The sequence below is a fragment of the Oncorhynchus mykiss genome, chromosome 18 (genome assembly GCF_057628025.1).
Source record: "Oncorhynchus mykiss isolate SJ-2025 chromosome 18, ASM5762802v1, whole genome shotgun sequence".
Lineage (NCBI taxonomy): Eukaryota > Metazoa > Chordata > Actinopteri > Salmoniformes > Salmonidae > Oncorhynchus > Oncorhynchus mykiss.
This window is the reverse complement of record NC_143039.1, coordinates 51,218,713-51,244,333: the sequence shown is the minus strand read 5'-3', so window position 1 is coordinate 51,244,333 and position 25,621 is coordinate 51,218,713. Positions and strand designations below refer to the sequence as shown.

The 25,621-nt window shown below is 41.5% G+C and overlaps 1 protein-coding gene and 1 long non-coding RNA gene across 4 annotated transcripts in view; both read left to right on the top strand.

Moving 5' to 3' along the window:
• The first annotated feature begins 1,628 nt into the window (after positions 1 to 1,628).
• LOC110496332 (cytosolic non-specific dipeptidase) lies at positions 1,629 to 22,897 on the top strand. 3 transcript variants are annotated; one of them, XM_036952902.2, is made up of 12 exons: positions 1,629 to 2,290; positions 2,935 to 3,026; positions 3,793 to 3,936; positions 9,585 to 9,747; positions 16,042 to 16,130; positions 18,034 to 18,234; positions 18,570 to 18,654; positions 18,997 to 19,157; positions 19,513 to 19,677; positions 20,375 to 20,516; positions 20,650 to 20,797; positions 21,908 to 22,897. In XM_036952902.2, the coding sequence occupies exons 2-12, from the start codon at positions 2,967 to 2,969 to the stop codon at positions 21,972 to 21,974; spliced, it is 1,425 nt and encodes a 474-aa protein (XP_036808797.1). In that variant the 5' UTR covers positions 1,629 to 2,290; positions 2,935 to 2,966; the 3' UTR covers positions 21,975 to 22,897. The 3 variants fall into 3 exon arrangements, with proteins under 3 accessions (XP_036808797.1, XP_090064859.1, XP_036808796.1); XM_090208733.1 differs by having other exon boundaries at positions 2,288 to 2,417; XM_036952901.2 differs by lacking the exon at positions 1,629 to 2,290 and having other exon boundaries at positions 2,420 to 3,026.
• A 1,031-nt stretch (positions 22,898 to 23,928) lies between these two features.
• Positions 23,929 to 25,621, top strand: part of LOC110496334 (uncharacterized) — a 32,177-nt gene continuing 30,484 nt past the window's right edge. Inside the window, exon 1 of the long non-coding RNA XR_005037490.2 lies at positions 23,929 to 24,106. This is a non-coding gene — a long non-coding RNA (uncharacterized LOC110496334). The remainder of the gene's footprint in view (positions 24,107 to 25,621) is intronic.

The window sequence follows — 25,621 nt, the reverse complement described above, 5'->3', positions numbered from 1 at the left end:
CCATTTCTTAAACATATCCATAAAAAGTGTCGTTTAAAGTTTGCCACAAGCCACCTTCCCAGCCACCTGGGAGACACACCAAACATGTGGAAGAAGGTGCTCTGGTCAGATGAAACCAAAATTGAACTTTTTGGCAACAATGCAAAACGTTATGTTTGGCGTAAAAGCAACACAGCTTATCACCCTGAACACACCATGCCCACTGTCAAACATGGTGGTGGCAGCATCATGGTTTGGGCCTGCTTTTCTTCAGCAGGGACATTGAAGATGGTTAAAATTGATGGGAAGATGGATGGAGCCAAATACAGGACCATTCTGGAAGAAAACCTGATGGAGTCTGCAAAAGACCTGAGACTGGGACGGAGATTTGTCTTCCAACAAGACAATGATCCAAAACATAAAGAAAAATCTACAATGGAATGGTTCAAAAATAAACATATCCAGGTGTTAGAATGGCCAAGTCAAAGTCCAGACCTGAATCCAATCGAGAATCTGTGGAAAGAACTGAAAACTGCTGTTCACAAATGCTCTCCATCCAACCTCACTGAGCTCGAGCTGTTTTGCAAGGAGGAATGGGAAAAAAATTCAGTCTCTCGATGTGCAAAACTGATAGAGACATACCCCAAGCGACTTACAGCTGTAATCGCAGTAAAAGGTGGCGCTACAAAGTATTAACTTAAGGGGGCTGAATAATTTTGCACGCCCAATTTTTCAGTTTTTGATTTGTTAAAAAAGTTTGAAATATCCAATAAATGTCGTTCCACTTCATGATTGTGTCCCACTTGTTGTTGATTCTTCACAAAAAAATACAGTTTAATATCTTTATGTTTGAAGCCTGAAATGTGGCAAAAGGTCGCAAAGTTCAAGGGGGCCGAATACTTTCGCAAGGCACTGTATTTGTTTTATTTCTGGGGAAAAAATTCCCAGATGGCTGGGTCTTGTTCCGACCGAAAGAGAATGGGCTTGTTCGACGTTGCAGCCGCCTTTTTATTAAACATTTTTATTTAACCTTTATTTAACTAGGCTAGTCAGTTAAGAACAAATTCTTATTTACAATGACGGCCTATCCCGGCCAAACGCTAACCCGGGCGACATTGGGCCAATTGTGCACTACCCATGGAACTCCCAATCATGGCCAGTTGTAATACAGCCCAGAATTGAACCAGGGTCTGTAGTGACACTAGCACTGAGATGCAGTGCCTTAGATCACTGCACCACACGGGAACAAACCGCCAACAAACTCTTCTACAAAGCACCTTGTATCATAAATAATGACTAATTCTTATTTGTAAATCAGTCAATCAGTCACAATTTAACCAAGATAAATCATGGGTTTGATGCTATCGAACACGGCCAATCTCACGTTGTGGAAATTTAGAAAACATAGGCCAGGGACATATTCATTATGCCGATTCTGTTGCAAAACGTTTCTTAAAAGAAAGCAAACGGAACGAAACGGGGAGGGACCTCCCTGAATTTGTCCAACAGAAATATTAGTTTTAGTTTGCAACTGTTTCAACTACTAAGTGTAATATTCATGTGTAAACATACTGAATTGTAATTGGATGCATTCTACCACCATATCATACTGTGCGATGATTGGTTAAGACCACCCAAATGGTTAGGTTATGGGCAGTTTGATCCTGGTCGGTGATACGTGAACATGCCAGTTATAGCTAGCTAAAAAAAGACCTACGTTAAGAAATATCCTGTAGTACTGCATTTTATTATTTTGTACAAAGTGTGCCAAACAAGACACTAAGCAAATTGGATTTTGCGGAGCCGCTAGGTACCGGTTTATGGCCCATGACGTGAACGGGCAAAAGCGGTGAGGGAGGAGTGCTCTTCTCAAATTGAACAGTAATTTGCGCAGGTCATGTTGTCTACAAGCTAGTTTGGTGCTTCGCCCAGGTCATGTTGTCTACCAGGCAGTTTGGTGCTTCGCCCAGGTCATGTTGTCTACAAGGCAGTTTGGTGCTTCGCCCAGAAATATATATTTTCCCAAAAAAATATTTCTTAATTTTCATTGTGAATGCAGATAAAGCGTTTTTATAACATAATCATACTCATTACTCATCGTGGTTAATTACGTCATTTTTGTTTGGAGCCGTGGGCTTTGAACAGAGCACCCCGAGCTCACGCCCGCGAGGCAGCCCGGTTCCAAAGCGAATCCCAATCAACCTTCACCCGGTGCAAAGCACGCCTACATGGGCGCCCGGGACAGATTAATCGAATCCCCTCATTTAATACACCCCTGAGAGGAAGAAGCGCAGCACAATCTTTTTCTACAGTGAGTAAGCAAAAGTGCCCGATGGTGATGACTGTCATTTTCTGAAATGTCTTTGCAACACAGTTGTAGTCATATTTCACAATATATTTCGGAGCTCATTTAGCTTGCTCTACTGACATGTTAAATAGTAAGCTAAACTTGCCAGTGTTTGCTAGCTAGCTGGCTAACCAATGTAGCTAGCTAAATTGGCTTGTTATTGTGTTTTGTAGCTAGCTTTATTGGTGCATTACTTTTTCTTACCCTGAAAGCATCGTGCTAACGTTAGATACAGTAACGTTACTAATTTAGCTACTGTAGATAACTAACGTTAGCTAAGTACAGTAGCTAGCTGAGGGTGACTTGCCTCTGTTTGCTGACCATCACATTCCCAGCAACAGGTTTAGAATCTGTTCCAAAAAGGTTTAAACTATGTTGCCATAAAAAAAAAAATATTGGCTACAAGTTGACTGTTACTTTGTTATTTGTAATGTTCAGGGTTTCGGCGATAATATCATGCGGTCACAACTAACGTACTTCTGGTGTCACAGTCAGCAGTTTGGGAGGAGCTAATGGTCGATAACATGTTACAGTAGATAGTTGAGGCATGTGCATTGCTCCCTGTCAGTTCGTAGTCCAAAGTAACGTTAGTCTGTCTGTCCCAACAGCTCTTAGACTCCAGCAAACTCTTCAGCTCATCATGGCTCATCTTCCAGCACTTTTTAAATATGTGGACGAACACCAGGAGCTGTACATTGAGGTAGCCTTTTCTCATTACTTGAATTATGATAATGCATTTAGTCATGTTTTACTATCTGCGACTTGACTGAGTTGATTCATGCATTTGGGACTAGCCATATTAATGTTTTGACGAACATTACTTTGCATGTGAATCTCAAATGATATTAAATTATTTAATTTCTTAAACTTCAGATTTAGAAGGACTTGATAAGAACAGAGTCAAATCTTAGCCTGGTCATGGCAGGCTATTGCTTTCACTTCTCCAACCCCTTTAGATCACGAGTAGCAAGAACTGACATGGTAGCAAAAACAACACCAGAACATAAGATAGGACACCACACCACTGTAGGGTATTAGGTTTAGTGCCTCAGACTTCACTTCCTTGCCACAAGAACCAAGTAATGTGTTTGTGGGTTTTCCTATTCATAAACTTGAAGAACAAGTATAGGGCTGGGAATTGCTAGGAACCTCACAATACAATATTATCACTATACTTAGGAATCGATATGATGTGTATTGCAACAAGATTATTTGCTAAGTCATATAAATAAAAGTGCTGAAAACAAATTGACTCCTTATTTAAAAAGACGACCTAGAACTATGAAACTTGATTATTGAACATGAACTGAGTGAGTATGAAATTTGCTTCAAAGCCTCTCAATTGAAAAGGCATTTTTTTTTATTGGCATGACAAATACTTGTTGCCAAAGAAACAATGTTGAACAATTCAAAATAAATATCCTACATTTAAAAAACACTATTTTCTCGCTCTACTCTGCCTCTAGCGTCTTGCCCAATGGGTGGCTGTGCAGAGTGTGTCTGCCTGGCCAGAGAAGCGCGGGGAGATCAAGAAGATGATGGAGATGGCAGCCAAGGACATTGAGAAGCTGGGGGGCACAGTGGAGATGGTGGACATTGGAAAACAGAAGGTAGGACTTTGCACTGTGTGCCACAATAAACTATTCATACCCATGACTTATTCCACATGTTGTGTTAAAGTCTGAATTCAAAATGACTTAAATATATATCATTTCACCCATCGACATTCACTTACACCATAATGACAAAGTGAAAGTGTATTTAGAAATGTTAAAGAATGTATTGAAAATGAAATACAGAAATATCTCACACCCATGAGTCAATACATACTTTGGCACCGATTACAGCTTTGAGTCTTTCTGGGTAAGTCTCTTAAGCGCTTTGCACACCTGGATTGTACAGTATTTGCACATTTATTATTTTTTTAATTCTTCAAGCTCTGTCAAGTTGGTTGTTGATCATTGCTAGACAGTCTTGCCATATATTTTCAAGCCGATTTACTTCATAACTGTAACTAGGCCACTCAGAAACATTCAATGTCGTCTTGGTAAGCAACTCCAGTGTAAATATATATATTTTTAAATGAAACCTTTATTTAAATAGGCAAGTCAGTTAAGAACAAATTCTTATCTATAATGATGGCCTACACCGGCCAAACACGGACAACGCTGGGCCAATTGTGCGCCTCCATATGGGACTCCCAATCACGGACAGTTGTAGATTCAAACCAGGGTGTTTGTAGTGATGCCTCAAGCACTGAGATGCAGTGCCTTAGACCACTGCACCACTCGGGAACCCATATATTCGGCCTTGTGTTTTAGGTTATTGTCCGGCTGAAAGGTTCATTTTGTCTTCCAGTGTCTGTCAGAAAACAGACAAACAGGTTTTCTTAGCTCTCTTCTGTTAGTTTTTATCACACAAATTCCCTAGTCCATGCCGATGACAAGCATACCCATAACATGATGTAGCCACCACCGTGCTTGAAAATATGAAGAGGGGTGTTGTGTTGGATTTGCCCCAAACCTAAGGCTTTGTTTTCAGGACAAAAAGTAACTGTCTTTGCAACATTTGTAGCATTTTCTCTTAAGTGCCTTATTGCAAACAGGATGCATGTTTCAGAATATTTTTATTCTGTACTTTCTTCCTTTTTTTCACTCTGTCATTTAGGTTAGTTTTCTGGAGTAACTACAATGTTGTTGATCCATCCTCAGTTCTCTCATATCACAGCCATTAAACTCTGTTTTAAAATCACCATCGCCTCAAACATTGGCAGTATAATGGTCTTACTGAAGAGCTCAGTGACTTTTAACGTGGCACTGTCGTAGGATGCCACCTTTCTAACAAGTCAGTTTGTCAAATTTCTGCCCTGCTAGAGCTGCCCCGGTCAACTGTAAGTGCCGTTATTGTGAAGTAAAAACATCTAGGAGCAACAGCGGTTCAGCCGTGAAGTCACAGAATGGGACCGCCGAATGCTAAAGCAAGTAGCGTGTAAAAAAACGTCTGTTCTTGATTGCAACACTCACTACCGAGTTCCAAACTGCCTCTGGAAGCAACATCAGCACAATAACTATTTGTTGGGAGCTTCATGAAATGGATTTCCATGGCAGAGCAGCCGCACACAAGCCTGAGATCACCATGCGCAATGCCAAGCGTCGGCTGGAAAGGTGTAAACCTTGCCTCCATTGGACTCCGTAGCAGTGGAAACGTGTTCTCTGCAGCGATGAATCATGGTTCACCATCTGGCAGTCCGACAGACAAATCTGGGTTTGGCGGATGCCAGGAGAACGCTATCTGCCCAACTGCATAGTGCCAACCAATATTCCCTACATTTTTGCCACTGATCAAATTTCAGATCTGCTGTCTGCAAACATTCTGTACAACTTCCAGTGCATTTACTGTGAACACTGAGGCTGTACCTGCTTAAAGTTACAGCTATAACAGTGGCCAAGTAGCTATTTGATCATAATGTATGCCTACAATAGTGGCCTACAATGAAAAGCGATGGCGAAAAATGCATTCCATAACATTTTAACATAGAATAACTATTTCCATCATTCAGCCTACAGTAGCAGCCAATGTGTGGTGTTCAATGTAGGACATTAACCTGTTTATGACTGAAAATGTTGTTTGATGCAAGAAACCACTACAAATAAAATGCTTTATTATTCCCATACCATTATTACAGGGAATCAGACACATTATGCTACTCTCTCCCTATTGGCTACTTAGCTTATTCAAGCCTGTCTCAAAATACAACACTGCCGCTTTAAGACAGTTATTTACCTGACTCACTTTTCAAAGATAAATGTGCATGTTTTGTGCTCTTGTGGTAAGTAATCACTCCCCTATTGCTGACTACAAATTATCTATAACTGGGCTACTAACTCACTAAATAGCAAAGGATATGAACAATGTGCACACGTGGCTACATGCATCTCTTGCTTTGATCTCAAAACAAGTGCATCTAATCACGGCCACAGCTGTAAACACAGTCCAGTTCAAAGTAAATTACACAGATCCATATAGTGCCTTCGGAAAGTATTCAGACCACTTGACTTTTTCCTAATTTTGTTAGATTACAGCCTTATTAGAAAATGTATTAGTTTTTTACCCCCTCATCAATCTTCACACAGTACCCCATAATGACAAAGCAAAACAAGTTTAGACATTTTAGCAAATGTTTACAAATGTAAAATGTATCACATTTACATAAGTATTCAGACCCTTTACTCAGTACTTTGTTGAAGCACCTTTGGCAGCAATTACAGCCTTGGGTCTTGGGTTTGACGCTACAAGCTTGGCACACTTTTATTTAGGGAGTTTCTGCCATTCTTCTCTGCAAATCCTCTCAAGCTATGTCAGGTTGGATGGGGAGCGTTGCTTTACAGCTACTTTCAAGTCTCCAGAGATGTCAGATCGGGCTCTGGCTGGGCCACTCAGACATTCAGAGACTTGTCCCGATGCGACTCCTGCGTTGTCTTGGCTATGTGCTTTGTTGTCCTGTTGAAAGGTGAACCTTCGCCCCAGTCGGAGGTCCTGAGTGCTCTGGAGCTGGTTTTCATCAAGGATCTCTGTACTTTACTCCATTCACCTTTGCCTCGATCCTGACTAGTCTTCCAGTCTCTGCCGCTGAAAAACACCTCCACAGGATGATGCTGCCACCACCATGCTTCACCGTAGGGATGGTGGCAGGTTTCCTCCAGACGTGACGCTTAGCATTCAGGCCAAAGAGTTGAATCTTGGTTTTATCAGACCAGAGAATCTTGTTTCTCATGGTCTGAGAGTCCTTTAGGTGCCTTTTGGTAAACTCCAGCTGGTCTGTCATGTACCTTTTTTACTGAGGAATGGCTTCCGTCTGGCCACTACCATAAAGGCCTAATTGGTGGAGTGCTGCATAGATGGTTGTCCTTCTTGAAGGTTCTCCCATCTCCACATAGGAACTCTAGAGCTCTGTCAGAGTGACCATCAGGTTCTTGGTCACCTCCCTGACCAAGGCCCTTCTCCCCCTGATTGCTCAGTTTGACCGGGCAGCCAGCTCTAGTTCCAAACTTCTTCCATTTAAGAGTGGTGGAAGCCACTGTGTTCTTGGAGACCTTCAATGCTATAGAAATGTTTTGGTATCTGTGCCTTGACTCAACCCTGTCTCTGAGCTCTATGGCCAATTCCCTCGACGTCATGGCTTGGCTTTTGCTCTGACATGCACTGTCAACTGTGGGACCTTATATAGACAGGTGTGTGCCTTTTCAAATCATGTCCAGTCAATTGAGTTTGCCACAGGTGCACTTCAAATAGATTGTAGAAACATGTCAAGAATGATGAATGGAAACTGGTTTCTCCAGAGCTCAATTCTGAGTCTTATGGCAAAGGGTCTGAATACTTATGTAAATGTATTTGTTTTTTTATTTTATAAATTTGCAAAAATGTCTAAACCTTTTCGCTTTGTCATTATGAGTTATCGTGTGTAGATTGCTGAGGCTTTTTTATTTAATCCATTTTAGAATAAGGCTGTAACCTATCAAAATGTGGAAAACTCAAGGGGTCTGAATATTTTCCGAAGGCACTGTATATGGCAATAGTCTATTTGCATAGGCCAACTGCATCTCTGATTGGCTATGTCACACCGGTCTGTGTAGACTACGGGCTCAGTCACGTGCAATAGAATCCTACTCCTATGTGCTCTGCCAACAACATAATCTCTTGAATAGTTTGCTTTGTTTCATTATGTTGCATTGAAAGTGGCTAATATTGGATTGACTCGGAAACATTGATAATGTTAACTAACAGGGAAAACTCTAGAAAGTTGAGTGAAGTTCAAGCTTGTGCTTCTCTCTGTGGGCAGATATTTCTCATGCGCTCTGCTTGGCAGCTTAGAGGGAACATTGGTGCCAACTCTAAAGTTTGGTGGAGGAGAAATACTTTTCCTGGGGCAATTTTTTATGGTTCGGGCTAGGCCCCTTGGTTCCAATCACTCAATTAATCAAATGTATTTATAAAGTGCTTTTTACATCAGCCGATGTCACAGTGCTATACAGAAACTAAGCCTAAAACACCAAACAGCAAGAAATGCAGCTGTAGAAGCACGGTGGCTAGGAAAACTCCCTATGAAGAAACCTGAGAGGAACCAGGCTCTGAGGGGTGGCCAGTCCTCTTCTGGCTGTGCCGGGTGGAGATTATAACAGTACATGGCCAATATGTTCAAATGTTCATAGATGACCAGCAGGGTCAAATAATAATAATCACAGTGGTTGTAGAGGGTGCAACAGGTCAGCACCTCAGCAGTAAATGTCAGTTGGCTTTTCATAGTCGAGCTTTCAGAATTGGAGACAGCAGGTGCGGTTGAGAGTGAAGGAACATCTTAACGCTACAGCATACAATGACATTCTAGATGATTCTGTGCTTCCAACTTTGTGACAACAGTTTTGGGAAGATCCTTTCCTGTTTCAGCATGACAATGCCCCCTTGCACAAAGTGAGGTCCATACCGAAATGGTTTGTTGAGATTGGTGTGGAAGAACTTGACTGGCCTGCACAGACTACTGACCTCAACCCCATCAAACATCTTTGGGATGAATTGGAATTCCGACAGCGACCCAGGCCTAGTCGCCCAACATCAATGCCCGACCTCACTAATGCCCTTGTGGCAATGTTCCAACATCTAGGGAAAAGCCTTCCCAGAAAAGTGAAGGCTGTTATAGCAGCAAAGGGGGGACTAACTCCATATTAATGGCCATCATTTTGGAATGAGATGTTTGACGAGCAGGTATCCACATACTTTTGGCCATGTAGCATATTTATCATGCATTAGTCCTGCACTTCAGGGCTACCTGGTCTTCCTTGTATTTTAAATGTGTTGATAACGTTTTATCAATCGGTACTTGTTGCCCAGCTACATTGTCTGCATAGATTGTGTCAACACCAGCCTATTCAGCAGTCAAACTGTACATAACATTTTGAGTTGAAATGCATCTGCTCCCTTTACTTTCATTGTATTTAATATACCCTAGTCTTTCCAAACTTAGTCCTCTTCTTCCTTGTGGAGCATGAAAGGCTTCCAGGAAAGAACACTGCTGCCGATCCTCTGGCCGGCTCAGACCCCCTTGATCTCCTTCAACTGGTTTGCTGTATCTGTTGCTTGAAAGTCTGTCTCCTCCTCTTCATCTTTCACCTGGTAATTTATTTAATGTCAGTGCAATGGCGAGAAGAGGAAAAGATGGATTTTTAGACCATTGAATGAGACCTTTTCATTTTTGCCCCCTCAGCTTCCCTCCGGAGAGGAGATCCCCTTGCCACCCATCATCCTGGGTTCTTTGGGCTCCGACCCGGGTAAGAAGACTGTGTGCATCTACGGCCACCTGGATGTCCAGCCAGCTGCCATTGATGACGGCTGGGACACGGAGCCCTTCACTCTGGTGGAGAAAGATGGTGAGAGTAGCTATTCCAAAGCACAAAAAACAGAACAATGCTGAAACATCAAAATCCATGCCAGTGTTGAGATTTGGACTTTGATGTTTCAGCGTTGTTCTCCTTTTGGGGAAGTATGATTTGCATTGGCTTGTGCAATTTAGGTTACTTCTTACTCTTTGTATCAACAGTGTAACTTACTAACTTCTAGGCAGTGTTCACGCGTGCAGCTCCCCTGGGACTGCTGTGCAGTAGAAATGTCAGCCCTTGCAGGGAAGCATGAGATTGAACATCTAAAGTTTTCGCCTTTAGTTAACACTATCAACAATTCCCTCTACTGTGCGAATTGTGATCTAATCAACGCAACATTAGCCACTTTCAATGAAACATACCCAAACAATGAATTAGGTAAGATATTTTCTTGTAGGCAGAGAGCATTGGAGTAGGATTCTATTGCTTTGACAGGCACGACTCAGGCCCATACTCTACACAGACCAGTGTGCCATAACCAATCAGAGCTGCAGTATCCTATATGCAAATAGACCTTTGCCATATATGGATTTGTGCCATTCACTTTGAACTGGACTGTTTTTATAGCATGAGTGGTCATGAGTAGATGCGCTTGTTTTGAGGTCAAAGCAAGAACTGCATGTAGCGTTATTAGCCCAGTTATAGCTAATTTCTAGTCAGCAATAGTGGAGTGGTTACTTCCTACAGGCTTGATTAAGCTAAGTAGCCAATAGGCAGAGGGTAGCATAATTTTTCTGATTCTATGTAATAATGATATAGGAATAATTCAGGAATTTTATTTTGTAAAGTGGTTTCTTGCTTCAAACAACACAACATTTTCAGTTACCTTGCCTGAGTGGATAAACAGGTTGTCAATCCCTACATGTTTTTTAAGTCTCATGGAATGTAGGCCTACCCCGGGGCGGCAGGGTAGCCTAGTGGTTAGTGTTGGGCTAGTAACCGAAAGGTTGCAAGTTTGAAATCCCGAGCTGACAAGGAACAAATTCGTCATTCTGCCCCTGAACAAGGCAGTTAACCCATTGTTCCTAGGCTGTCATTGAAAATAAGAATTTGTTCTTAACTGACCTGCTAAGTTAAATAAAGGTAAAATAAAAATAATAAACATTGAACACCACACATTTCCATGTTAAAATGTTATGGGATGCATGTTCTCCAAATTTTTTTTTATGGTAGGCCAACATGATCAAATAACCACAGTAGCCTACTTGGCCACTGTTATAACTGTAACTTTAAGCAGTTACAGCCTCAGTGTTCACAGTAAATGCGCTGGAAGTTGCACAGAATTTTCACGCCATTCAAGTTGCAAACTCTGCAGACTTGAAACTTACTCAGTCCCGAAAAAAATATAGGGAACATTGCTTATAGGTTTCACAATTTCTGTTGGTTCTTGTTTTAATTTCTGTTGGTTCTTATCCATTGTTTTTGTCTTTTATTCCTTTTTATCTAAAACCATTTCTACATGGCATCATGCTCCATGACTACTGAATAAAAAATCTAATCTGCTAGCAGACTGCAGTTGTATGTGGCACTCCTTTAACCATTTCGCTGCTAGTCTACGAAAGCTACAGAACACTGTATTCAAGGTGTAAAGAGCTATAAAGGTGTGGCATGCCCATACATGATTGTGGTATCATGGTCATAAGCCCTTTAGACATAGCCAATAGTCCAGGGCATACAGTGCATTTGGAAAGTATTCAGACCCATTGACTTTTTACACATTTTGTTACGTTACCAAGAACATTACGTTATTCTAAAATGGAATTTAAAAAAATCCTCATCAATCAACACACAATACCCAATAATGACAAAGCAAAAATTGTTTAAAAAATATATGAACCTTCGCCCCAGTCCGGGGTCCTGAGCACTCTGAAGCAGGTTTTCATCAAGGATCTCTCTGTACTCCATTCCTCTTTCCCTCGATCCTGACTAGTCTCCCAGTCCCTGCCGCTGAAAAACATCCCACCATAGGGATGGTGCTAGGTTTCCTCCAGACGTGAAGCTTGGCATTCAAGACAACGAGTTCAATCTTGGTTTTATCAGACCAGAGAATCTTGCTTCTCATGGTCAGAGTCCTTTAGGTGCCTTTTTACTGAGGAGTGGCTTCTGTATGGCCACTCTACATAAAGGCCTGATTGGTGGAGTGCTGCATAGATGGTTGTCCTTCTGGAAGGTTCTCCTATCTCCACAGAGGAACTCTAGAGCTCTCTGAGTGACCATTGGGTTCTTGGTTCACATACCTGACCAAGCCCCCCCGATTTCTCAGTTTGGCCGGGCGGACAGCTATAGGAAGAGTCTTGGTGGTTCCAAACTTCTTCCATTTTTAAGAATGATGGAGACCACTGTGTTCTCGTGGATCTTCAATTCTGAAGAAATTATTTGGTACCCTTACCTAGCTCTGTGCCTCAACACAATCCTATCTCGGAGCTCTACGGACAATTCCTTCGACCTCATGGCTTGGTTTTTGCTCTGATATGCAGTTTCAGCTGTCGGACCTATGGAAAGGGACACACCTTTCTAATCAATAGAATTTACCACAGGTGGACATGAATGAGGTTGTACAAACATCTCAAGGGTGATCAATAGAAACAGGCAGCACATGAGCTCAATTCCAAGTCTCATAGCAAAGGTTCTGAGTACTTTTTATTTTTAATAAATTAGCAAAAATGTCTAAACTTCTTTTTGCTTTGTCATTGTGGGATATTCTGTGTAGATTGAAGGAAAAATAATAATTTTATAAATTTTAGAATAAGGCTGTAATGTAACAAAATGTGGACAAAGTCAATGGGTCTGAATACTTTCCGAATGCTCTGTTTCTTGGTTAGTTGCAAGTTTTTCAATGTCTGCACTAATGAACCTAAACTCCAAACTACAGATTACATGTGTGGTAGTCTAGACTGTTTTCAGGGTCACTTGCATTAAAATGGGTTTATAATGATTGGATCAAATGAGTGTTTGATAAGGAACTTTTCTCAATGGTCCAGCAATCACCTGTCTCTAAAATATATCCCTTACTAGAAACAGTCTCGTTACCATCAAGTCTTGCCCATCAATGTCCCCACCTGTTTTTTGGGGTTTGTTTTTTCTTGATGTCGCTACGATTGATTGGAGTCCACCTGTGGCCAATAAAATTGTTTGGAGATGATTTAGAAAGAAACACACCTGTTTGTAAAAGGTCCCACAGTTGACACTGCATGTCAGAGCAGAAACTATACCATGAAGTCCAACGAACTCTGTCAATCTCAGAGAGAGCGTTTTGATGAGGTATTTATGAGGTGTAAAACCATTTCTAGAGTGGTGGAAGTTTCCAAGAGTACAGTGGTCCCCTTCATTGGAAATTAAAACAAAAACAAAAAAATGGAACTACCCAGACGCTGCCTGGAACTGGCCGTCCGACCAAACTGAGCAACTGGTCAAGAAGGACCTTGGTCAGGGAGGTGACAAAGAACCCGATGACCACTGACAGAACTACAGAGTGTCTTGGCTGAGATGCGAGGACTTGCCAGAAGGACAACAGTCTATCCAGCACTTCACTAATCTGAGCTTTATGAGAGAGTGGCCAGACAGAAGCCACTCCTGAGAAAAGGGCACATGACAGCATGCCTGTAGTTTTCAAAAAGGCACGTGAAGGACTGAGATCATAAAGCAGAAGTTTGTGGTCTGCCAAGACAAAAATGAAACTTTGGCCTGAATGTAAACCGTTATGTCTGGAAAAAAAACAGACACGGCTCATCACCCGTCTAACAACATCCCTACCGTGAAGCATGGTGGTGGCAGGATCATTCTGAGGATGCTTGTCACCGGCAAGGACTAGGGAGGGACTGGGGGAATGGTATAAATGGAGGGAAAAATGAATGGAGCAAAATACATGCAAAGCCTTGATGAGAACCTGCTTCAGAGTGCAAACGACGGTGTAAATACCTATGTAAATGAGATTACATTTTCAATAAATGTGCAAACATTTCTATAAATGTGTTTTCATTGATGGGGTATTATGGGTGTGGAAAAAAACGACAATTTAATCAATTTGGAATAAGTCAAGGGGTATGAATTCTTTCTGAAGGCACTGTATATTTAGTCTAGTCTGGTTTTAGTCTTGTCTCTAGTCTGGTTTCAGTGTGTCATGCAGAGATGTGTCAGCAGCATTTTCCTTTCATGCTGACAGGTCGTAACTTGTTATCTTGTGACAGTCACCTGACTGTTGCTATATTCTCTTCACCACTCATAAATCAAACCGTCTCCCCCTTTGATGACCTAATTTCCTTCTTTTGACTCTTGATATGTTTCACAGGGAAGCTAGTACTGATTTATTTTTTTCCTTTTTAAGTAGCATTTTTTTCAATGTCTTTTATTGGTCTATAATAGGCTTGGGTGTTATTCCGTGTATACCGGGGCATTTGGAAAAAGCCATACATTTTAATATTTGTAGCTACTTAATACCTGCAGTCAACTTGTGCAATATATTAGGAGATAAAACCGATAGTGTTCACTTCACCTCTTACATTATGCCGCTTACCTTAGTTCCACAGAACAGTTGAGCCAGTCATGTGTTTGTGCTATTTTCAGAAGGAGAAGGCAAGAGCTGGTGAGTCCATCGTGTTGTATATCGATCAGTGAGTCTCTGTTGTGCAGCGCACATGAAGTGATGACGTTACACTTGTATGCATTTCACTACTAAATGTTTGCCATCATATCTTATGGCTTTCTTCAGAAGTCAAAGAGCTCTGGATGAGTTATCTGTACAGTTGCAATTTTTGGCCTGTGCTTCCTACTATCCCCACCTTTCTTCTCCCCTCTGTTCCATGTACACGTGCTGCTGTTCCTTCAGAAAAGGATGCATCACAACTTTGTTAATTTTTACAATGTCTCTCGTTCACTTTTGCTTGTAAATGTCCACTCTCACCAATTCGGTATCTACTAGCCACGCTTGTGTAACTTTATAGCTGGTTTTGCCGGTCTTTGCAATTAGTTATGTTTGTTTTTTGCTCGTTAACATTTAGACAACAGTGTCTGTGATTTCGCTATTAGTTTGAAAAGCGGTCTTTATATGTACCACAGAAGAACCAAGAAATGAAGAGCGACACCAAGGCTGTCTTTTTGGCCTTCTATGTAGATCTGCAATGGTATTACGAAAGGGCAGGAATACATCAGTCTTCAATGCACCATCTGACAAGTTGTTCTCTAGAGGAGCATGAAGAAAAGTAAAACACATATCCTGTCTCACATCTCCAATACATTGCTTGGTGCTTTCAGTGTTGACAGTATTACAATACAACTCATGTACAAAAACACTGTAATGCAAACAAGCTACAACTGAAAATTGCATTCATCCCATTCAGACCTTAGAGCTAAAACTACATTTCCCATAATGCAACACGAGCATACATCGGCAGCTCAGAAAGACATGCTAGCTAGCAACAGCAATAGTTTTTATCACTCTGTAAAACTATATAAATAACAACGATAAAACTGTTACATGTTTCGATAGCTTCACACTCCCTTATAACAATACCTATAGCATTAACCTTGGGATGCTTTATTTATTTAACATTATGGACTTCTACACATGAGTAAGGAGAACGGGAGCTATCAGTAGTACCAGGGTGTTAGTAGGTGACGTAAGCACCCAGATTTAATTAAAATACATTTAATGAAATAAAACTGAAGATGTTAATATCATCCAACTACTGTAGCTGCCTCTTTAACATCATCAGGCAGTACTAGTAGCGCAACAAATGAAAATATAAACCAAAACTAAAGTTCCTGGCGATCATAGCGATCTGATTCCCCCTTCTGTCTGAACTTGGAACATTCCTGTTCGCGGGCTTGGGACACTGACCCTAAACCTGGATGTTCTGCGTTTGTGTACTATTCTAATAATTGGAAGTTTGATGGAATAACCATTTGAACTCTCCTACATTTGTGCTAATTTGGTAGCATTCTGGGAATAGAGGCCAATGGGCTTTTCTTGCGTTTTTAGCGCATGGTAAACCGGTAATACGATAAATCCCAGGATGAGAGTAGGATGGTATGACAATGAAAAAAATCTTTATACCGCCCTAGTCTATAATGATATCTCGTTTGAATGACTAAAGGCTGCAAGAGTTTTCCAAGATGATATAGTAGATCATTATAATTTCAAAATGTTCTTATGGTTTTAGTCATTCACGCTTTAGATTTATTTTTATTTTTACTAAGACACCTATGGCTTGCAGATAATGTAGTCCATCATCATCATCATCATGATCCTCATCATAAAAACATAATCAGCAACTTAATCCCCTGCAGGGAAGCTCTATGGCCGAGGCTCAACAGACGACAAAGGTCCAGTGTTGGCCTGGTTCAACTGTATCGAGGGCTACCAGAAGATCCAACAGGTAAGACACAGCACCACGACTTGATAAGTAGCACTCACTGAAGCTAGCCCAGGACAGAGAGAACCCCATGGTATTGTGTTTTCAAAACAGTTTTTGTACAGGTGCCCTTTTCTTGGTTAGGCAACTAATAACAGGCAAGGTTTAAAGGACTTGGTGTTGAGATGTCAGCTACAGGGTAAAAAGCCTCTTCGCTTTAAGACTTTTCATCTTGATTACAGTCGATCACATCAGTGTTGTCAGCAGCATGGCCGTCCAAAGGTCCTCAAGTAATCTTTATCTCCTATCATCAGCGTTTAATGATTGAGCTGACCTATGTCTTATACTAGCTCACTGACATCGTAATCATGGAGGTACAGCCAGAGGAGGATGGGCTTCCCCTCTTTATTCCTCCTCTAGATAGTTTTTTTGGGGGGTGTGGGCTAGGTTACTGGAAGCACTTTGACACTGATGCTTGAAAGCTGGAGCTATATAAATGTAATTTAATTGAATGATTGATCTCCATTTGTCAAAGTTAAACACAGGACTGACGGTGCTTTAGAAGTTGAAGTAGTCTTTTGTCAGCCTGCCAGGTACATTCATTTAGTGTCTTGAATAGTATGTGGTGAATAGATCTACCTGTATGTATCAAATCAAACTTTGTCACATGCACCGAATGCAACAAGTGTAGACCTTACCGTGAAATGCTTACTTATACAAGCCCTTAACCAACAGTGCAGTTCAAGAAGAGTTGAGAAAATATTTACGAAATAAACAAAAGTAAAAAATACATGTAGGTAGGAGTGACATGAGAATTCGTAGATAATAAACAGCGAGTAGCAGCACTGTACAAACAAATGGGGGGGTCAATGTAATAGTCCAGTGGCCATTTTAATTAATTGTTCAGCAGTATTATGGCTTGGGGGTAGAAGTTGTTAAGGAGCCTTTTGGTCCTAGACTTGATGCTCCAATACTGCTTGCTGTGCGGTAGCAGAGAGAATAGTCTATGACTTGGGTGAGTCTCTGACAATTTTATGGGGTTTCCTCTGACACCGCCTATTATATAGGTCCTGATGGCAGGAAGCTTGGCCCCAGTGATGTACTGGGCCGTACGTACTACCCTCTGTTGCGCCTTACGGTTAGATGCCAAGCAGTTTCCATACCAGGCGATGATGCAACTGACCAGGATGCTCTCAATGGTGCAGCTGTAGAACTTTTTGAGGATCTGGGGACCCATGCCAAATCTTTTCAGCCTCCTGAGGGGTAATAGGCTTTGTCATGCCCTCTTCACGACTGGTGTGTTTGGAACATGATGTGGTTGTGGTCCCTTAAACTCAACCCGTTGATGTTAATGGGGGGCTGTTCAGCCCACCTTTTCCTGAAGTCCACGATCAGCTAATCAGTTAATGATGGCGTTGGTGTCGTGTTTGGCCACGCAGTCGTGGATGAACAGGGAGTACAGGAGGGGACTAAGTACACACCCCTGGGCGGCCCCAGTGTTGAGGATCAGCGTGGCAGACGTGTTGTTGCCTACCCCTACCACCTGGAGGTGGCCCATTTAGTCCCATGGTCCTTAGCTTAGTGATGACCTTTGAGCACTACGCTGATCTGTATTCATTGAAATTCTTGCATACATGTTCCTTTTGTCCAGGTGGGAAAGGGCAGTGTGGAGTGTGATTGAGATTGCGTCATCTGTGGCTCTGTTTGGGCGGTATGCAAATTGGAGTGGGTCTAGGGTATCCGGGAGGATGCTTTTGATGTGAGCCATGACTAGCCATTCAAAGCACTTCAGCAGAGACCAGTTGGTTGTAATCTGGTTATGTGACGTCTTCTCAACAACATTTACTGCCAGAAAATAGCGTCTTTAAGATTATGTGCCATATTTTGCCTGCTGAGATTCTCATTCATACCTCTCTCATGGAAACAGGAGCTTCCCATCAACATCAAGTTCTGCTTCGAGGGCATGGAGGAATCAGGCTCAGAGGGCCTGGACGATCTGGTGTTCGCCCGCAAAGACACCTTCCTGAAGGACGTGGATTACGTGTGCATCTCAGACAATTATTGGCTGGGCAAAACCAAGCCCTGCATCACCTATGGACTGAGGGGGATCTGCTACTTCTTCATTGAGGTGAGGCCATAGAGTTAGCTAGAGGGCTCTCTTCCCACTAAAAAAAAATGTGATTGTCATTGTGGTGAAGCCATAAAGTTAGACCATTGTTTCACAAACTCTATGCACGTTTTGTTTTTTGCCCTAACTACACAGCTGATTCAAATTATCGAAGCTTGATGATTAGTTGATTATTTGAATCTGCAGAGTAGTGCTAGGGCAAAAACCAAACATGCTCCACTTGGGGTCCTGAGGACGGAGTTTTGGAAACCCAGAGTCAGACAAATCTAGAGGGTGCATTTACCACAAACTGTGCATGGATCATAGCCCGGCTTCAAACCTTCTTGTTTTGTCAGATGGCGTGCTGTGACAAGGACCTCCATTCTGGGGTGTTTGGGGGCTCTGTCCATGAAGCCATGACCGACCTCATCGCACTGATGGGTAAGTTGAATCAGGTGTGCTGATGTGCTGGAATAGTATTATCATAGAGATATATAAGGATATAGGTATGAAATAATTGGATGGGTATATGCAACAGCATTGTAGCCCTTCAATAGAATCAAACAAAATCCTAGAATGAAATCTATACAAGTGCCTAGGGGGTTTTGTAGGGGCTTGGGGGGGTTGTTTCTGGACAGGGCATATGATATCTCTGCGTCATCGTGTTCATAATGCACCAAACAAAAGGACTGAAACTCGGCGCGACTCATTTTAGTTTTTCATTGTGAAATGTATTCTGTTGCGTGCAATCGTGAAACCTGACCCTGGTGTCTCCTCCTTCAGGCTCACTGGTGGACAAGAAGGGGAAGATCCTGGTCCCGGGGATGTATGAAGATGTGGCCAAGGTCACAGACGAGGAAAAGAAACTGTACCAGAAGATCGACTTTGACATGGTGGAGTATGCCAAGGACGTTGGAGCTGGGAAGCTCCTACACGACACCAAGGTATGGAGGGTTATGTTCAAATACTTCAAAAATGAAGAGACCTTCGTTCTTTCCTACCTCCCTTTAATCAATCACTGATCTTAATTGGTTGCATTGGTTAAAGTAATAGGGTGGTAACCTTGATCTCACTGCTTACGAATGCATTTCTGAAGTGTTCAAACAGGGCCAATGTCTAAAATTACCAACTAGTTTTAAAAGTAATACTGGTTGATTCTCAGTCAATTTAAGTGATTAATTCCCAATGTTCTCTGGTTCATATTGTCCTTTGCTCTCTCCTCTGACCCTCGTCTGCAGGAGGCTAAATGTTCTCTGGTTCATATTGTCCTTTGCTCTCTCCTCTGACCCTCGTCTGCAGGAGGCTATCCTGATGCACCGCTGGAGGTACCCCTCCCTCTCCCTGCACGGCATAGAGGGGGCCTTCTCCGACGGAGGTGCTAAGACCGTCATTCCCCGCAAGGTCATCGGCAAGTTCTCCATCCGCCTGGTCCCGGACATGGACCCCAAAATGGTGGAGAAACAGGTAGAAACCTCTAGAATTTAGGTAGAACTCAACTCAGGTTTTTAGATCATTTCCGGCCTTACTCTTTTAAGGGCAGGTCTGGGATCCATTCCCCTACCTCAAATCCTAACACCTCAACATGTTAGGCTGACATATGAAGAGTGTTAAAGGTCGGCTCAGTAATAAGTTGAATTCTTTAAATACAGGACTAGGATCAGGTATTTAGATAACTTAATTAAAGGTGTTATCGAATAAGCACATTGCATGTTCTAGACTTTTGGATGAAATAGTAGTGGACAAGCATCCCCCACCACTGGTCCATTCCTTACATTTAAATTCACTCTCAAACATTAGGTCCATCTATTAGTGGTTCCCAACCTTTTTTTAGGTTACTGTACCACCACCTGAATTTTGTTCCGTCCGGAGTACCCCTGAAGTACCCCATAATGTGCATTTTACCAGAAGGCCAATGGTCTCAGGAGTCTTCTGAAGTACCCTCTGTGCATAGGCTAAGTACCCCCAAGGTTCCTAGTACCCCTGGTTGGGAACCACTGCTCTATTAGCCTGTAATACAGTAAATGCCATACACAGACAGCCCTGATAGCATTCTGACTGTCTGTCCTTTTCATTACTGTTCATATAATATTTTTGATCTCAATGAGACTTTAATATGAATGTGGAAACATATATTTAGAAATGTATGTATAATCCTATCAAGGTTATTGGCCACCTGGAGAAGAAGTTTGCTGAGCTGGAGAGTCCCAACAAGCTCAAGGTGTACATGGGCCATGGGGCCAAGGCCTGGGTGTCTGACTTCAACCATCCCCATTACATGGCTGGGAGAAAGGCCATGAAGACAGGTGTGTGGATACACAGGCAAACCCTCTCACTCAGACACACGCACACAGACATGCGCACACAACACTGGTCTACCTTAAATATTTATAACATTTTTGAGCAATAATGTCTTGTTCTCTCCTTTTTTCCACATAGTGTTTGGTGTGGAGCCTGACCTGACACGGGAAGGCGGCAGCATCCCCGTCACGCTGACCTTCCAGGAAGCCACCGGCCGTAACGTCATGCTGCTGCCCATGGGCTCGTCTGACGACGGAGCACATTCACAGAATGAGAAACTCAACAGGTAGGCTGCCACGGTTGTCTTTTTATCTATACGCTGTCTGGATGCATGGGACTGCGATAATGGCGTGTCTCGGGGACTTGAGATATGCAAAAAAACACATTTCCATTTCACACATGCATTGAATACACACTTGCACATGTGAAATATGACAAATATAAGCACCCACATTATTATTAGCTTCTCGATGGAGTCTTAATGTACATCTTGTTGTTTAATTCAATGATGTTACACGTCTACAGTACATTCGGAAAGTATTCACACCCCTTGACTTTTTCCACGTTTTATGTTAGTCTTATTCCAAAATTGATTTTTTTAAATCCGCAATCTACACACAATACCCCATAATGAGGAAGCAAAAACAAGTTGACATTTAAAGTATTAAAAATAAAAAACTGAAATCACAAGTATTCAGACCCTTTACTCAGTACTTTGTTGAATCATCTTTGGCAACGACCACAAACTCAAGTCTTCTTCTACGCTACAAACTTGGCACACCTGTATTTGGGAGTTTCACCCATTCTTCTCTGCAGATCCTCTCGAGCTCTGACAGGTTGGATGGGGAGCGTCGCTGCACAGCTACTTTCAGGTCTCTCCAGATATGTTTGATCGGGTTCAAGTCCTGGCTTTTGCTGGGCCACAAGGACATTCAGAAACTTGTCCCGAAGCTAGTCATGCGTGGTCTTGGCTTGATTTTTGCTCTGACATGCCCTGTCAACTGTGGGACCTTATATAGACAGATGTGTGCCTTTCCAAATCATGTCCAATCAATTGAATTTACCACAGGTGGACTCCAATTAAATTGTAGAAACATCTCAAATATGTTCAATGGAAACAGGATGTAGCTGAGCTCAATTTCAAGTCTCGTAGCAAAGGGTCTGAATACTTATGTAAATAAGGCATTTCTGTGTTTTATTTTTGATACATTTGCATGAATTTCAAAACCTGTTTTCGCTTTGTCATTATTTTGTGTAGATTAATGGAAAAAAATGATTTAATCAATTTTAAAATAAGGCTGTAATTGAACAATGTCGAAAAAGGGAAGGGTCTGAATACTTTCCGAATGCACTGTATGTAAATGTATATGAATATATGTCTATGGTTTACTTTCAGGACAAACTACATCCAGGGCATCAAGATGCTTGGCGCATACTTCCACGAGGTCTCCCAGTTGGAGTAAATGAACTAGCCAGACCTGAGTGAGATGTATCCCTCCGCCTCCTGAGCTTGTGGACCCAACTGTTTTAATTTTCTATCCAATGCAAGTTTCATAATGTTTTCCATGAACTGCTGCTGCTGTACAGCAAAGCAGATCGTTGAAGATGTTCCTTTAGTAATTTGTAATATATCCCAACAAGGTGATAAGTAGAGGAAAATAATATAGAAGTATTGATTATTGTATTGTAGAAGTGCCATCTTGTATATCTTCATCTACTTTATCAGAGTGTTATAGATGAACTATAAACCAAACTCGACAAGGAAACGTGGACAGTATATATATATATACCCTATTACACTTCCATGATGTCACAGCTTTGTTGTGGTGTATTTCTGAAAGTGCTAATAGACAACAGCACACTGACATGCACTCATTTCCTCCATTTGGAGGGCTTGGAGATGATTTTATACCTGATCATTTTTTATCTTACGATGTTAGCTTGGTTGGGAAACCTACAACTGTAATGTAAAAAAAGAAAAGAAACCAGCACACCCATTTCAACTAATTTATTCCTGTTAAATACTATGGGTAATCATTTATGAAGAAGTTCACTCAGGAAGCAGAACATTGCAGTATGTATTGAAATGTATATTGCAGTCTTACAACATGAGTAGACCAGAGAAATGAACACACAGGACATAGCCATAGACATCCGCAGATATTGGAGGCATATATTCAGAAGTATTCTAAGTGATGAAAATATCTCCATACTTTTGCATTACATTAAATAGTACAGTATACAAAATGGCATCTTGATTGAGCCATTCAAGGTTCTCTTTCAAACTGGAGCATGACTTGACCTGTGTAATGCATCTACTTTCTCCCTTGTCACTGTGAAACAGGCAACTGTCACATGCCAATATATTCAATAAATCATAACATCAGTCTTGTCTTTTTTTATCATGCTTCCAATATCCTGAAAACTTCCCATGTCATGCCATCAATCCAAAGAAAACAGAATCCATACATTTCAAATGTGATTTTGGCTTCTTTAATTTCCACAGTCATACAAATATAATGTGACTGACCCTTCCCACTGGGCGCACTGGTTGAATCAACGTTGTTTCAATTAAATTACGTGGAATTAGCGTTGACTTGATATGTGCCCAGTGAGTTGAGGCTCAATCCCAAACTGATCCCTCCTTCTCCCTGGGCTTTTCATTTGACAGTTCATGAAGGGGAGTCAATGGGCCTAAGGACAGTGTGGAGGGATGGTTAATGATAGAACCCAGGAGTGACTGAATGGGGTTGATGTTCCTATCCAAGCTACAGGATGTGCCCTTGGTTGATTTCAAATGTTGATTTGTGTGTGTGTTTTGACAGGTGGAATGATGTAACCAGTGGGGTTGTCCTGTTGCAGACAGGTGGTCAGACTCATCCTGCTGGGCAGTCTTGTTTTGATTGACATTTGGTTGAGTTTTCAACTAATGTGCAATCAACAAAAAAAATCACTGTCATTGGATTTATGTTAAAAATAAATGAAATTCCTGTATCTTAACTTTTTGCAAATCCAATAATTTCCACACGTTGATTCAATGTCATCACATAGTTGTGGAAACAACATTGATTCAACCAGTTTTTGCACAGTGGGATCCACTAGTGGTTCTGGGGGGGGGGGGGGGGGCAGTGCTCCTGTGACAACAATTTTGTGCCCCCACCCTAAGTGTGGAGTTATTAACTATTATTTTTACATAGCAAAAATTAGTTTTACATAGCAAAAATTAGTTATCATTCTTTTTTTACATCCATTATTAGACAGTGGCAACGATGATGATTAATGAACATGGTATTTTGCCTGCAATGCAGTGAAGAAAACGATATGACAACGTCTAATGTAGCTGGCCCCTCTAACAGTACAACTGGCCCAGCTTACCCCCCCCCCACACAGTTGAAATGGTCTAGAACCGCCACTAGTGGGATCTTCCACAGCCCAGAGGTGCAGAAATCGTACTGCCAGAGGAGTTGGGGAGATCAGAATGGGCATTCTGTTTCATGTTGGTATTGTCAAGTGCTAGCCCGTCTCAAGATCCAACCTGACACCAGGGTTGTGTTCATTAGGCACCAAATGGAAGAACATCAACTGAAATGCGAAGGTACAGCCTGCACTTTTTCAATAACAACCGTTTGTTTTAATTCTCCAAACATTTTGCAAGTGTATGCCCTAGTGAGCACGATCCATTGTACCACTGTAGACGCAGAAGCCGATTTCGCTTCCTTAAAATCCCCAGAATGAAGATAACTCAAATCTGTAATTTTTACGTTTTGGCCGAGGATGTTTTAGTTGCGAAATTTTACATCTAACTAAGGTGTTTAGTGCAGTTAAAAAAAACATGTCTTACGTAAATAGTCGGAGCTGCTGGGCAGGTCAACCTCACTGTCTATGCTTTTTTGATAGAGAGCGATCACTGCAGCTGTTCACCCCATGTTAGTGGGCAAATGTACATCGTCAAAAAACAACCCAACCTTCATTTACCCGGTTTGACGCACAGATGTTCCAATTTCCGTTTAAACGAGACAGACTTTATGACAAAAAGTATCCTATTTAACGTTGTAGTGAATTTTGCCACTAGAATAATTGTTTGACTCATATCGATGCCATATATGCTGCTTTCAAAGGGATGCGTTGCTAAAACAACCCCTTGGTTTGCTAAAAAAGGTTTAATTTACACCGATGATAACCACCAGAGGGCGAAAATATATTGATCAATAATGGTTGCAATTGATGTTTTAACGAGAGATTACCTCGTGATAGTATACTGGCCAATGCTGGTTGCAATTGACCCATGTAGGCTAATTATGATAATACCTTGGATATGCCTTTGGAAGATGTCAGGCAGCAAAAACAACCCATCTCCCTCACCCCGTGGAATGATAACATTGTGGCATTGTGGGCGCTAGAGGGGGACACAAAACCATGTATTTTTCTTGAGTTCACCAGTCAGAAGCTGAACGAAAACCTCCAGGAATATTTCGAGTAGGCCACTGGTACCAGAGTATTGAAGGCTTACGAGCACATGACACTTTAATCAATACACTTTCTATACCAATTGGTGTTCAAAACAATTGGCCTAGTTGGCCAGAGTCTAGGCAATCTAGTCTAGATTATCTAGATCAATGCTATTTAATTTGTCCTTTAAAGGGATTTGTAACATAAATCAATTCAGTCATGCAGGATGGCTAAAGGTGTCAAGTTACTTCCCATAAATCAGCCAGCTGTTTGTGAAGGTTTCTCTTCTAGTCATAGTCCTGTGATGTGAGTTGCTTACATTTATTTCAACATTTAACTACTCTGTAGACAATATTTACAGTTAGCCTCCCCATGAAAATGTTTACAATTCATGTATGAACTCCTCAAAACTGTTTATAAACCCCACATAGTAACATCCTCAACCCCTTTTCATAGCAATGGTTACTGGTTACCTTTTAACAAAGGCAGTGGATGTAATCAGTTTGATCAACAGCAGGTTCGTTACAAATGTAATTCTTACTTGATATGCTTCAAATATCCTTTGTTGGTGAGAATTGAGTTATTCAGACCATCTTTCAATATTTTTACAAGTAGAAGTGTTTCGTTATGAAGGTTAAAGAAAGGAAATGAACTACATTTA